We start from the raw sequence: 14357 nt of genomic DNA, 5'->3' as shown, positions 1-14357 counted from the left end.
TGGAAGAGTCTACAAAATCTAAGGATGAATCTCTGAATCATGTTTTTTCTACATACAAAACTAATGTCACTTGAACCCATGACGCTGGTTGCACATGTAGCATATTAAGAGTTTATTGTGGAGTTACTTCATTTAACAAATTAAATTTATAAAGTTCAGAACAAAAATAAAGTTCAACATATTTGTAAGAGATGTCTCAAAGGGATGGTGCACACGGGCCATAACTTGATGGGCTGAGTCCAAAGATAGTGTATTCACATAGAAGGCTGTTTCTTCCTACACCTCCATATATTCTTCTCCCACATCCATAATTTTTATATTTCCAAAAATATCCCTCTGTAATATTTCAGATTACATAATTTGAAAGTTTTTTTTCAAATTCGTAATTAGTTTCTGGATTACATAATCCGGAAGCCTTTTTTTCAGATGCATGATTAGTTTATGAATTATGTAATCTTAAAGCCTTTTTTAACTTCCAGATTACATAATCCATAAGTCTTTTTTCAAATACGTGTGTGGATTACATAATCCATAAACTATTATATGGAGATAACACAATAAGGTTTAAAAGATATTTTCACGTTATGTATGAGGGTGACAGAAGAACATATGGAGTTGCAGGAAGAAACAGTCCATGCCGAATCATTTAACACCTTAATGGTGGGCATTTTCTTCTTGCACCTCCATAGGTAGTGAAATTTTCATTTGATTCTTAATAAAAAAATAAAAAATCCACAATACACTTTCTTCATCTTCCCATGTAAATAACAAACGCAATGCCAGGATGAATGGTCAAACGCGATTTTTTTTAGTTAGGAGCGCTTTTAGAAAAAGCATACTAATCGTGTAATCCAAAAAAATGTTCATATTTCACATTCCAAAAATTAAAAAAATATGGATTCATAAGGGTATTATTGGGGTTTGAAGAATTATAGGGGTGCGGGAAGAAAATGACGAAGGAGTGTAAAAGGAAGAGAGAGAGGTAGTGAAGAAAAGCTTGTGGAGCATGGATAAGTAGAGAATGAATGAGTATAGCTCAGGACGAAACACAACCACAACCACAACCACAACCTCAACCTCAACCTCTTAGCATATACCGTTATGTGTTTTGTATTGTGTGCCAGTTAAGGGAAAATGGGCACTTCAGGTATTGTCTCGTTGACCACACATTTGTGCTCACCTTCCAATTCTACTTCCTTCCCTAGCCCATGGCCGTGCCCACTTCTCCCTCAACTTCGGACTTCGTCACGCGTTCTTCCTCTTCCCCGAATTCGCTCCTCAGCTTCGTCTTCTTCTACCACTACTTCTATTCCTGAGCTTACCCCAGGTGAAGGAATTATGAGTTTTCAACTTCTTATGTTGTGCCCACTTTCTAGTTCATCAAAACCCACCAAACAAACAAGCCCATGGATGATGGGTCGTTGCCAAGTTTTATATTTGCTAATGTATAACGGCTTCAGTTCAGATTTCCCTTCGTAATTTTGTGTGTGTAATTGTGTGTTTCTTACATTTCAATTATACGATAGGAATAATAGACCTGACTTGTTTCCTTAACTCTCTAACTGTTGCTAAATTTGTTGTGTGTGGTTAGGAAGAGGAAGAGTGGTTATTTTCTCTGTATTTCTACTAGTTGTATTTGTTTATAACTGAATGGGTCATGCCATGTTGGGAAGATTAACAGTGTGAGGCAAAAGAGGGTGAAGGAGAGGCAGGGGAACTATCAAGAAGGGAATATGCAGAATGATTATATTATTGGTTTATAGCCTTACATTACCACTCAAATATTAGAATATTTAACTAACTTTTATGTTAATTAAGAAAATTAGTTAATGTCATTTAATCTATTTTATTTTTAAAAATGAACCTTTCTCCTAAATTATCTTTCCTTGGAACTTGATATCAAGAGTAAAAAGAAATTATTGGCAATAGAATCTCAATCAGTTGGAGGGTATTTTTGACTTCTCTTTGACTCTAGATGTAATTTTCAAAAACACTCCCCAGAAAATTTTCTAACCTTTTGGTCCAACTTGATTAGAGTTTATTTTCTGCTGCCTTCATGCAGATAAACTTCCGACAACTAGTATTGATCTTTCTGTAACTGGTGGTGCATATGATTTCGCAAAAGCAACAATATCACTAACGAATGAGTTAATCTCTTCACCAAAGAAAGTGACTCTTTTAAGGCACGGTCTTAGCACTTGGAATGCAGAAAGTAGAATTCAGGTTCGCATTCTACTTTTAATTTATTAGCTTTTGGGGTTTGGAGGATGGTGGGGTTGGTTTATAAATGCATGGGTGATTATGTTATGCTCTCCTTTATGTTCTCATTCTGAAATGCTTTCTTATCATTTAAACTGTACTGAGAGCTACTTGTTTTTTAGAACGGAAGGTTTTGCTTGTTGTTTAGACGTTTTGCATTCAACATCATTTTCTGCATCTGCTATCCACTGTCATTAAATTGATTGTACGTGCCCAGGGAAGCTCAGATTTGTCTGTATTAACTGAAGTTGGAGAAGAGCAAGCAGAAAGGTGCAAGAAAGCCTTGGAAAATATATACTTTGACCAATGTTTTGCAAGTCCAATATCTCGTGCCAAGGTTAGGGCCAGTAAAATTTTAATATTGCTGGCTAATACCACTCATCATTTTATTAATATGGTTTGGGTTGTTTGATGTAGCAAACTGCTGAAATTGTATGGCAAGGCAGGGAAAAGCCATTGGTTTATCTTGATTCACTTAGAGAGATACCTCTATATCACCTCGAAGGCATGACAAATGGTGAGACTGCCTCTGCTCAACTTGAAAATTCGGATAAAGTATCTTTTAATATGCCTGTGGCTTTAGTTATATATTATAGGAACATGGATTTGGCATGTCTAAAGCAATGAGAAAGTAAAAATATTAGTATATATCCACCCTTTATCTGAATTAAAGTCCTACATAAACTTAATCCACATTGAATCAAGAGTGGAACCACCTTTACTTAGTCATTTTACACACCTATTCAATTTAGAGGAGTCAAATCTATAGTTTACATTGCATTTCTCATGTTAATGTTGCCTGTTGAGAACTTAAGATGCTTCAGTTGATTATTATAATTATTATTTACTGTTAACTTTTGTTCCTTTCGATAGGAAAATAACTTCAACTTGGTTAATGCTATCGAGTTTTGAAATTGTTTTCATTTTACATCACGTTTCTATCTGTATCATTCCCACCATTCTTTATAATTAAACTAAATCAGTATGTTCCTCATTTGGAGGCAGTGGATGCTAAGCGAATATATCCCAAAGAGTATACAATTTGGAGAGAAGATCCAGCCAATTTTATCATGAATGGTAGATATCCTGCACGAGATCTCTGGATAACTGCAAGAGATTGTTGGAAGGAAATGTTGTTGTCGCCTGTAAGATTTCTTGGTAGTTGACACATAGTTTCGCTTGTTTTGAAAGTGAATTACAATACTTATCTTATTCTACAGGGAGAAAGCTTTCTGGTCGTGACTCACAAATCTATACTGAGGGCATTAGTTTGCACTGCTTTAGGCCTTGACCCAGAGAGGTAATGTTGGCTATGCATTTAAAAATTTAAACTGATCTCAGACCCGCTTAGTAAAAAATGTACTTTGATTATAATTTAGTTTAAATACCATGCACTGTTACTAGTTATTAACCAATAAAAAATCTTTAGTATGACCTTTAAAATAATTATTATAAAAGTCAACAAACTTACCTTACTATATATAACAACGGCTAGTGATTTAATGGCAATACTGTGTTGACATTGATTCTCAGCCATGTATAGCTTGCTTGAAATTTCAAGTGTTGATTATGAAATTAAAATATTTAAACTGATCTTGGACCTACTTAGTGAAAAATGTACTTCTGATTTGATTTTACTGGCTATTCTTCTAGTTAAGCTTTCAGCTTTGATGAGTTCATTGGTAATTTTATTTTGGTATTGCTGTTGAGCACGATATATGTAGAACCCATCTTTTCAGTCACACACACTCTAATCAGCATTCTCGAAGAGAGGTCCTGTGCTAAATACAGTTTATTAGTAAACTTTGTCACACATTGTGCTTCATCTGTTAACTGTGACACATATATCAAGTTGCATTTCAATTTGTGCATATATATAAGACATTTTGAAGTTCAAATCCTCCATCAAGCTGTATTGTTCCTCCTTTATTTGCAAACACTATTTTCCCATCGGGCGATACCACTGGACAATCTTGTATAACTTTCTTTTCAGACAAGTTTTCGAAACTCCGTCATACGATTAGATGTACCACTATCTACAATCCATCAATCACAGGCTTTCTTTCTAACCAGTCATTTTCTTAGTCTTCCTTGTATTGTGTGATTTTATCATGGTCATCAACGTTTGCCATTGCTTGTTGCTCTATCCTGCTAACTCATGTATTCCTTCTTTCGTGCCACGGGTACTGCAGCTTCCTCCGAAAACTTGAGTTACATTAACATGTGCTACACTTCCTTTACCTTCTGTCCAGATGTTCTTGACTTCGTTCATTGCTTCCTGCTTTATTTCATGGTCAATTACCCCACCAACCTGGATATCCAATAATTTTAGAACACCCATTTGATCATGTCTTGTTTTCCACAGTGAGAACACACCAGTGTATGATCTTTTTCCTCTCTTGGACCCTTGCTTTTAGATACTGCCTGCGCGGCAAGACCCACAACCATTCCCTTTTCCTCCTTGAATCTGGTTATGGTTTTCATTCTCTCCTCCTGCACCATAATTGCATAGATTTGATTCAATGAAGGCACTGATCCATAGCTGGCATCATCAAGCCCCATCTGGAATTGATGGACCTTCTCCTCCTCTCCGTTTTCCGATTTTGGACACCACATCGCATTTGCATCCGCTACTCATGCACTGCAGGATTTGCTCATAATTGGCCAATTCATCCCACAATGTTTTCAGTTCACCACACTGGGCTACCATGCTCAATCCCCATTGTTTGCAATCTGCCAATTCTGCCTTTAGTTGTTGGATTCTTGGCCTATTTACAACTGAAAAATGTTCTTTAATATCTTCTCAAAAGTCTTTTGCATTTTCCACATACATCATATTGGAATGCAAGTTTGTTTCAATCATGTTTAATATCCAGCACATGATCATGGATTGGACTGGCGAGAATCCTCCTTCTCAGGTGCATCCTTTTCAGTTCTTTGCAGGTTCCATCTATGAAACCCTACTTCGAGCACATAAAGATCTCTTCCATCACTCTGAGTTTTCTCCTTTCCTTCTTCCGCCATCACATAGATGCAAAACTCCCTCTCAGCATTGTTTGGATATCGAAGCTAAGGATGCTCTTAAACCATGCTAAAGTAATTTAGTAATTTTAATGTTCTCATTGATCAAAATGTACATACACTCACACATCAATAAGGGGATATTACAATCCCCTATTATTCCTAGAATACACCTGTAGTTGTCCTATTGTAATTCCTATATTACTGGGTCAAATATACGCCCACATTCTTTCCCTAATAATAGCACATGTACAAATATTGTCCTAGAATATAATGCTGCAAAAAGTTCTGAAATAATGCCAGATATGGAATTGATAATGAGAGAAAAATGATCATTACATTAAATTGGGATATAATATTATTGGATGGAATGATATCTTACCAAATATTTCTCATCCATTTTGTTAATCATTGCCGTCAACGAATAGTCTGATGGAGATAACATAAATAAATGATTGATTGAAAATTTGAAGCTTATCACTTCTTAAATTTGAATATCTTTCTTGAAATGTCAAGACCTCTTGCACGTGCTGCATGAAGGCAACATTCTTCTCTGCCATATCTTGCAGTTAATAACATTGTCATAATGTTCAGGTTTCGTTCAATTGATATCAACAATGGTGGACTATGTGTCTTCAACTTCAATGTCAGAGGAGAAGCAATGCTTAAGGGTTTAAATATGACGGCTCACATGTACAGTGATCATGTCTACCCTGGTTAGTGCAAACTTACATGCGCAAGACAAGACTTGTCATTTTTATCGGTAATTGAACACCAGTGAAGACCTGATGTGCAATTTTTCGTTTTAATTACATGAACTTCCGAATCTTTGGCAAGTGGGTGGGTCCAACCAGGAAGCAGGTTACTTTTTTATAGTGGGGGATTTTGAATTTTCACACAGTCCTCCTCTCCCTTTGATATATAGACATATAGGAACGGAGAGATCCCAGTATAATTTGAGAAAGTGAATTACGTAATTTCCAACTTCGTTGTATGTACGGAGTTTATCCAATCTCCTCATTTTTCAATAAATATTATTTGATGTCACTATGTGCAAATCTTGGAAACTCATAATTTTTTACGAGTACTGTTTAATGCTCTATAATTTATTTTACTTGAAGATTTATGTGTTATGGTTGTATAAAAGATACTGTGAGGGGATCAGAAGCTCAACTGCAAGCAATGTTTGAGAGCAGTAATAATGAATATTTATTGATGCGGGTGATATTTGCAATGATTGAATTTGTACAATTGATTTATACGTCTTTTGGAGGTATGAGAATAAATGTGGGTGGCGATGTTAATATTGGCGTGCGGGTAAGGTAAGATGCGTGATGTGTATGTGGGGAATGTTATATAAAAAGGTTGCGTACGTAGATGTAATGTTTGTTTGGCATAGAATTCAATGTATGCAACTTTAAATTAGAGCATGTGGCCCAACTCAAGATAAGGTTTCTTAATGTCTTATTTGCATTGTGTGTATTACAAGAATGAGACAAGAACAAGTTTGGCCTTAGGAATGGAACACTATCATTTTTTGCTTTTTATGCTCTAATCGCATTTCACATCCAAGACTAAATTTATTATGAGATAGTTACTATGATATGCCATGCAAAACCATTTTTTAAATTCAGACTCAGATACTTGTAACTGCTGAGGAGATCTACATAGTTTAACTTTTGTGCTTTATGAGTTAATTTAATAAGAATGAAAACAAGATTCTTATTTAGAAAATGGAATGCTACCATTTGAGTCTGATTAAGACCAAGTTGTAATAAAATGATTGTCATAAGGAAATGAAAGAAAGTGGGAGTGACACTTTCAAGATAAGGGACACTATACAATCCATTTTTGGGCTAACGCTACATCTGATGCAGGGCACGTGCTGCATGTGCCACCGTGTAGAGCGCAGATAATAGTACATTGTCACCCATCATCAGAATAAAAAAGTTGCAAGAAGAGATTCTCACTGACGGTGTCGTTTTACTAGAATCCAGATAAATTCAAAAACCAAATTGCTCACGTGGGACACATCGCAACCGTTGTCTACTCATCATCACAGAAGGGTTCTAATGCAGTGTGGGACCCACCAGACATTAGTGTGTGTGGGTCAGACATTTGAATCCGAGTTCAAAAGCACTGTCATTGGGGCGTGAGCCACACGTGCTCCAAATCGCGTAGAGCCAAAAAGACAAACAGTGAGAACAAAAGCTTCAGTTCTTTTTCGTCTACGTTTGCATCTCCTTCTCGCTCCAACTCCTCGGAGTGTACTGAAACTGAAACCGCTTCTTTCATAGCTAAACCCAACGACAAATTGAAGAGAAAATGAATGACAAAGCAATAAAACGCGATTACCTCAAGAAACAAAATGTCTCAGAAAACGGTTTAGTAAGTAACTAACGGTTTAACCTCAACTTCCTCGTTTCCTTTTCCGCTTCTGTCACTATGAGTTTCAGACAGCGTCCAGTTGCCCCGCGGCGCGGCGCTGGTAACCCTCCGCCGCCGGTAAACTCCGTCTACAACATTATCCCGGTGCACGACCTCTTGAACGACCACCCGTCGCTCCGATATCCAGAGGTACGCGCGGCTGCGGCGGCGCTACGCGCCGTCGGAGACTTCCCGAAACATCAGTTCATGCGGTGGGAGCCGGAGATGGACCTTCTGGACTGGCTCCGCTTGCTGTTCGGGTTCCAAATAGACAACGCGCGGAACCAGAGGGAGCACCTGGTTCTCCACCTCGCGAACACGCAGATGCGCCTCGAGCCGCCGCCAGCGATCCTCGACGCGCTTGACGCCGGCGTGCTGAAGCGCTTTCGGCGGAAGCTGCTACACAACTACTCCGCATGGTGCTCGTTCCTCGGCTTGAAGTCGAATGTGCTGCTCTCGCGCCGCCGCGACCCGACCGATCTCCGCCGCGAGTTGGTTTACGTTGCGCTGTACCTTCTGGTTTGGGGAGAGGCCGGTAACCTTCGCTTCACTCCCGAGTGCTTATGTTATATTTACCATTTCATGGCGAAGGAAGTTAATCATGTTATCGATGAACACATTGATCCTGATACTGGTCGTCCTTTTATGCCTACGGTTTCTGGTGAGTTAGGGTTTTTGAAGTCTGTGATTATGCCAATTTATAATACTATTGAGGTTGAGGTTCGTAGTAGCAGAAATGGAAAGGCTCCGCACTCTGCATGGAGAAATTATGATGACATTAATGAGTATTTTTGGAGTAGGAGGTGTTTGAAGAGGCTGGGGTGGCCTTTGAATTTTGAGAGTAATTTCTTCGGGACTACACCGAAGGAGAAGCGCGTAGGGAAGACTGGTTTTGTGGAGCAGAGGTCGTTTTGGAACGTTTACAAGAGTTTTGATAGGCTTTGGGTGATGCTGATTTTGTTCTTTCAGGCAGCGCTTATTGTTTCTTGGGAGGGTACTACTTATCCGTGGCAGGCCTTGGAGAGAAGGGATGTGCAGGTGAAGATGTTGACTGTGTTTATCACTTGGAGTGCTCTGAGGTTGCTTCAATCTGTGCTTGATGCCGGGACACAGTATAGCTTGGTTACTAGAGAGACAACTTGGCTTGGAGTGAGGATGGCGCTGAAGAGCATGGTTGCCATAACGTGGACTGTTTTGTTTTCGGTCTTTTATGGAATGATTTGGATCGAGAAGGGTTCAAGTTCAATCTGGTCTGATGCAGCCAATCAGAGGATTATTACATTTCTTAAAGTTGTCCTTTTCTTTCTTATCCCAGAGTTGTTGGCATTGGTTCTGTTCGTGGTGCCATGGTTGCGGAACGCCATTGAGGAATCAGACTGGAGCATAGTATATTTGTTGACGTGGTGGTATCATACCCGGATTTTCGTGGGTCGGGGTGTGAGACAATCGCTTATAGATAATGTAAAGTATACTGTATTCTGGGTAGCGGTATTAGCCTCGAAGTTTTCATTCAGTTACTTTGTTCAGATCAAGCCTCTAGTTGCTCCAACAAAGGCTCTTTTGAATCTTAGGGGCATTTCTTACAAATGGCATGAGTTTTTTAACAACACCAACAGGGTAGCAGTTGTCTTTCTGTGGTTCCCAGTTGTTCTTGTATACTTCATGGATTTGCAAATATGGTATTCAATTTTCTCTGCCTTTTATGGTGCAATAATTGGTCTGTTCTCACATTTGGGTGAAATTCGGAATATAACACAACTCAGACTTAGATTTCAGTTCTTTGCCAGTGCCATGCAGTTCAATCTAATGCCAGAGGAGAAGCTGCTAACTCCGCAAGCTACACTGTTAAAGAAGCTTTACGAAGCCATCCATAGGTTGAAACTGCGATATGGACTTGGTCAGCCCTTCAAAAAGATTGAATCAAGCCAAGTGGATGCTACCAGATTTGCCTTAATTTGGAATGAGATTATGCTAACTTTTAGGGAGGAAGATATCATCAGCTATCGAGAACTTGAGCTCTTGAAACTGCCGCCAAATTGCTGGAATATTAGGGTTATTCGATGGCCATGTTCCCTTCTCTGCAATGAGCTACTGCTTGCTGTCAGTCAGGCTACAGAGCTAGAAAATGAGCCTGACTGGTCTCTTTGGTTGAAAATACGCAAGAATGAGTATCGTCGGTGTGCTGTCATTGAAGCTTATGACAGTATTAAATATTTGTTTTCCATGGTTCTTAAACATGAAAAAGAAGAATATTCAATTGTGACTAATATATTCAGGGTCATAGACAGCTACATTCAGATGGGGAAATTAACAGAAGTATTCAAGATGTCTCGGCTACCTCAGATACATGCTAAGGTGAGTGAATTTGTTCAGCTTTTGATACAATCAGAGAGAGAAATGAATAAGGCTGTAAATTTATTGCAAGCTTTGTACGAATTATTTGTTCGAGAATTCCCGAAGGCAAAGAAGACCATCATCCAGTTACGTCAGGATGGTCTGGCACGACAAAGTTCAACAAATGATGAAGGACTGCTCTTTGAGAATGCTATAACTTTTCCTGATGCTGGAGATGCAGTCTTTTCTGAGCAGCTCAGACGATTGCATACAATTCTTACTTCTAGAGACTCAATGTACAATGTCCCATTGAATCTTGAGGCAAGACGACGAATTGCCTTCTTTACCAATTCTTTGTTTATGAACATGCCCCGTGCTCCCCATGTTGAGAAAATGATGGCTTTCAGTGTTTTGACCCCATACTATGATGAGGAAGTATTGTATAGCAAAGAGGCTCTCCGAAAGGAGAATGAGGATGGTATTACTACCTTATTTTATCTGCAAAAGATTTATGAAGATGAATGGAAAAATTTTATGGAAAGGATGCAAAGAGAAGGGTTGAAAGATGAGGATGATATCTGGACTACAGAAAAGGCCAGGGATCTCCGCCTTTGGGTATCTCATAGAGGTCAAACTTTGTCTCGCACAGTTAGGGGGATGATGTATTATTATCGGGCCCTTAAGGTGCTAGCCTTCCTTGATAAAGCATCTGAAATGGACGTGAGACAGGAATCAGAACATATTGTTTCACATGATTCAACAAACCAAAATGGCAGCTTAAATGACCTATCCCCAAATGGGCATTCATCTTTACAGACAAATCTCAGGCTGGCAGATAGCAGTGTGTCCATGTTATTCAAGGGACATGAATATGGGAGTGCACTGATGAAGTTCTCGTATGTGGTGGCATGCCAAATGTATGGGCACCACAAGGCTGACAAGAATCCCCGTGCTGATGAGATATTGTATTTGATGCAAAAAAATGATGCCCTTCGAGTGGCTTATGTTGATGAGGTTTCTGTAGGGAGGGAGGAGACTGAATATTACTCTGTTCTTGTGAAGTATGATCAGCAGTTGCAGAGTGAGGTTGAGATTTACCGAATTCGGCTGCCTGGTCCTTTAAAACTCGGAGAAGGGAAACCAGAAAATCAGAATCATGCCATAATCTTTACACGTGGTGATGCAGTTCAAACCATTGATATGAATCAAGACAATTACTTTGAGGAAGCTCTCAAAATGCGGAATCTGCTAGAGGAGTTCAATGAGAACTATGGTGTTGGCAGACCAACCATTTTAGGGGTCCGAGAAAATATCTTTACAGGATCGGTTTCCTCACTTGCATGGTTCATGTCAGCTCAAGAGACAAGCTTTGTGACACTAGGTCAGCGTGTTCTGGCAAACCCTTTGAAAGTACGAATGCACTATGGTCATCCGGATGTGTTTGACAGATTCTGGTTCTTGGGTCGTGGTGGAGTTAGCAAGGCTTCCAGAGTGATCAATATCAGTGAAGATATTTTTGCAGGTTTCAATTGTACCCTGCGAGGTGGCAATGTTACACATCACGAATATATACAGGTAGGCAAAGGAAGAGATGTTGGTTTGAATCAAATATCCATGTTTGAGGCCAAGGTTGCCAGTGGCAATGGTGAGCAGGTCCTGAGCAGAGATGTGTACCGTCTAGGCCATAGATTAGACTTCTTTCGCATGCTTTCAGTGTTCTTCACGACCATAGGATTTTATTTTAACTCCATGGTTATTGTACTGATGGTTTATGCCTTCCTTTGGGGCCGCCTTTATATGGCTCTCAGTGGAATTGAAGGTGCAGCCATGGATAATGCTACCAACAATGAAGCCCTTGGTGCAGTTCTAAATCAGCAGTTTGCTATCCAGGTTGGTATTTTCACTGCACTCCCAATGATTGTTGAAAACTCTCTGGAGCATGGGTTCCTTCCAGCTGTTTGGGACTTCTTGACGATGCAATTGCAGCTTGCGTCACTATTCTACACATTCTCTCTGGGAACCCGCACACATTTCTTTGGTCGGACTATACTTCATGGTGGTGCAAAGTACCGAGCCACTGGTCGTGGTTTTGTTGTGGCACACAAGAGTTTTGCTGAGAACTATAGACTATATGCTCGAAGCCATTTTGTGAAGGGTATCGAACTTGGGCTTATTTTAATTGTGTATGCGGCTCATAGCCCCTTGGCTAAGGATACTTTTGTGTACATAGCTATGACTATCTCAAGCTGGTTTCTTGTCGTTTCATGGATAATGGCTCCTTTTGTCTTTAACCCCTCTGGATTTGATTGGTTGAAGACTGTATATGACTTCGAAGATTTTATGAATTGGATATGGTATCCAGGTGGGCCCTTCAAAAAGGCCGAATTTAGCTGGGAAACATGGTGGTACGAGGAGCAAGACCATTTAAAAACAACCGGTATATGGGGAAAGCTGTTGGAAATCATTTTAGACCTTCGATTCTTCTTCTTTCAGTATGGCATTGTTTATCAGCTAGGTATTGCAGGTGGAGATACTAGTATAGCTGTTTACTTGTTGTCCTGGATAGTCATGGTTGTGATTGTTGCCATTTATATCACCATAGCATATGCCAGGGATAAATATGCTACAAAGGAGCACATATATTATCGATCAGTTCAGCTTCTTGTAATTCTAGTCACAGTTCTTGTAGTTGTCCTCCTACTGGAGTTCGCTCATTTAAAATTTGTTGATCTCCTATCAAGCTTGTTGGCATTCATTCCAACAGGATGGGGAATGATTTTAATAGCCCAGGTGCTTAGGCCATTTCTGCAGACAACTAAAGTGTGGGAAACTGTTGTTTCCTTGGCTCGTCTATATGATTTGCTGTTTGGCATAATTGTTATGGCTCCAATGGCTATATTCTCTTGGTTACCTGGATTTCAGTCAATGCAAACTAGAATTCTCTTTAATGAAGCTTTCAGCAGGGGTCTCCAGATATCTCGAATAGTTAGTGGCAAGAAGTCTGTTTAAGGTGGTGATTGGAGGTAACTTTTACATCATGTTCTTTTTCTTTATAATATTTTAATATGAAGACACCAGGATATTTGTAGTTGCTAAGTAATTAGTAACACTGAGATTGAATTTTATACCAAGTAAACTACAATTTACCATGGTGCATAGAGATTGGGAAGTTAATCCTTGAAACAGTTTGGTAGAGTTAACCCATGCATTTGTGAGATAATATGCATGTGCAGGTCGACCCAAAAAAAAGGGCTACTGTGCCGAGTTGCTGAGATGTGTTTCTGTATATTCCCAGGTGGTAGTATCAACATGATGTACAAGTTACCAGTTTCTAACACAAGGTTGAGGACCACTAATGGCAAGTCAAAGCTCGTTGTATGCGTGGCAAATGGATGCCTACAGATAAACTTGTGTATGTACACATAAAAAACAAAACAATTGTTTCTTAACTCAATTACAATACAATTTAAAAGCAGCAATCCATGTAACTCTAAATATTTGATTATTTTTTAATAGAGTCAATGTTTTATCGAGTGTATCAAAAGTTGTCCATTTTGGGTCATCCAAGTTCTCTCTTTGTTAATTGCTATAAAGTGTTTTTTTAGCATGCTGCAAATATTTGTGAAAGTTGGATAAAATATGCACATGCCTTTCTCACATTAATGTTAATGTTGATTACTATGTAAAGTTGGATATATCAGTATTTACAGTAGCCTTGATAATCACATATTTGTACTTCATAGAATTTTTTTTAATTCTGATTCAAATGTGGGTATTTATTTTCAGGTTATGCTATGTGAAAACGAAAAAGGAGGTTTAGCTTTCTTTCAGTGGCACTCCCATTGCCTTGTAATTTTCCTCCAAGGCAAGTTGTGAGTCTCTGCAGTTTAGCATTGGAGGATTATGTATCAGATGTTTTGCCTGTCTGTCGGTTGCTGTACATCCTGTTCATATGTAGTGCAACCTACACTAACCGAACACCACATTGCCACTGAATCAATGATAATTTAGGCTTAACATTGTTACTCAGCATCTAGCACCTCTTGATGAAAACGCGTGTTGTTGGTCGTTTTGAATTTAAATTTTACAATTAGATCATATAAATGGGAGATAACCTAAATGAATCTTAAGTATAAAACTTATTACACTTTTTCTTCAATTAATTCCAGTGACCGGAAAGATTTTCCCTTTAAGAAAAAACTTATTTTGGGGAAGTTTTTCTTCATATAGATAGCATATACCTCGTTTTTTTTTTTTTGATCAGCATAGCATATACCTCGTATTTAGCAATATATTAGAAAGGAAAGTCATTTCTA

At 38.8% G+C, this 14357-nt stretch overlaps 2 protein-coding genes and 1 non-coding gene across 6 annotated transcripts; all 3 read left to right on the top strand.

Moving 5' to 3' along the window:
• The first annotated feature begins 993 nt into the window (after positions 1-993).
• On the top strand, positions 994-6327 carry LOC137832590 (probable 2-carboxy-D-arabinitol-1-phosphatase). 2 transcript variants are annotated; one of them, XM_068640823.1, is made up of 7 exons: positions 994-1327; positions 2063-2223; positions 2477-2596; positions 2677-2776; positions 3265-3404; positions 3480-3559; positions 5875-6327. In XM_068640823.1, exons 1-7 carry the CDS (start codon positions 1135-1137, stop codon positions 5999-6001), a joined length of 921 nt encoding a protein of 306 aa, XP_068496924.1. In that variant the 5' UTR covers positions 994-1134; the 3' UTR covers positions 6002-6327. The 2 variants fall into 2 exon arrangements, with proteins under 2 accessions (XP_068496924.1, XP_068496923.1); XM_068640822.1 differs by lacking the exon at positions 5875-6327 and adding an exon at positions 5193-5565.
• A 1112-nt stretch (positions 6328-7439) lies between these two features.
• Positions 7440-14070, top strand: LOC137832588 (callose synthase 11-like). Of its 3 annotated transcripts, none has more exons than XR_011084599.1 (3): positions 7440-13064; positions 13337-13453; positions 13828-14070. XR_011084599.1 is itself a non-coding variant. In XM_068640815.1 (2 exons), exon 1 carries the CDS (start codon positions 7726-7728, stop codon positions 13048-13050), a length of 5325 nt encoding a protein of 1774 aa, XP_068496916.1. In that variant the 5' UTR covers positions 7517-7725; the 3' UTR covers positions 13051-13064; positions 13828-14070. The 3 variants fall into 3 exon arrangements, 1 of the variants encoding a protein (XP_068496916.1); XR_011084600.1 differs by having other exon boundaries at positions 7517-13064; positions 13275-13453; XM_068640815.1 differs by lacking the exon at positions 13337-13453 and having other exon boundaries at positions 7517-13064.
• Positions 10688-10766, top strand: LOC137833789 (small nucleolar RNA J33). The gene has a single exon (XR_011084836.1). It is a non-coding gene; the product is annotated as a small nucleolar RNA J33 (small nucleolar RNA).
• Positions 14071-14357: the final 287 nt, after the last annotated feature.

The sequence above is a fragment of the Phaseolus vulgaris genome, chromosome 6 (genome assembly GCF_000499845.2).
Source record: "Phaseolus vulgaris cultivar G19833 chromosome 6, P. vulgaris v2.0, whole genome shotgun sequence".
NCBI lineage: Eukaryota > Viridiplantae > Streptophyta > Magnoliopsida > Fabales > Fabaceae > Phaseolus > Phaseolus vulgaris.
This window is presented reverse-complemented; position numbering and strand designations above follow the sequence as displayed.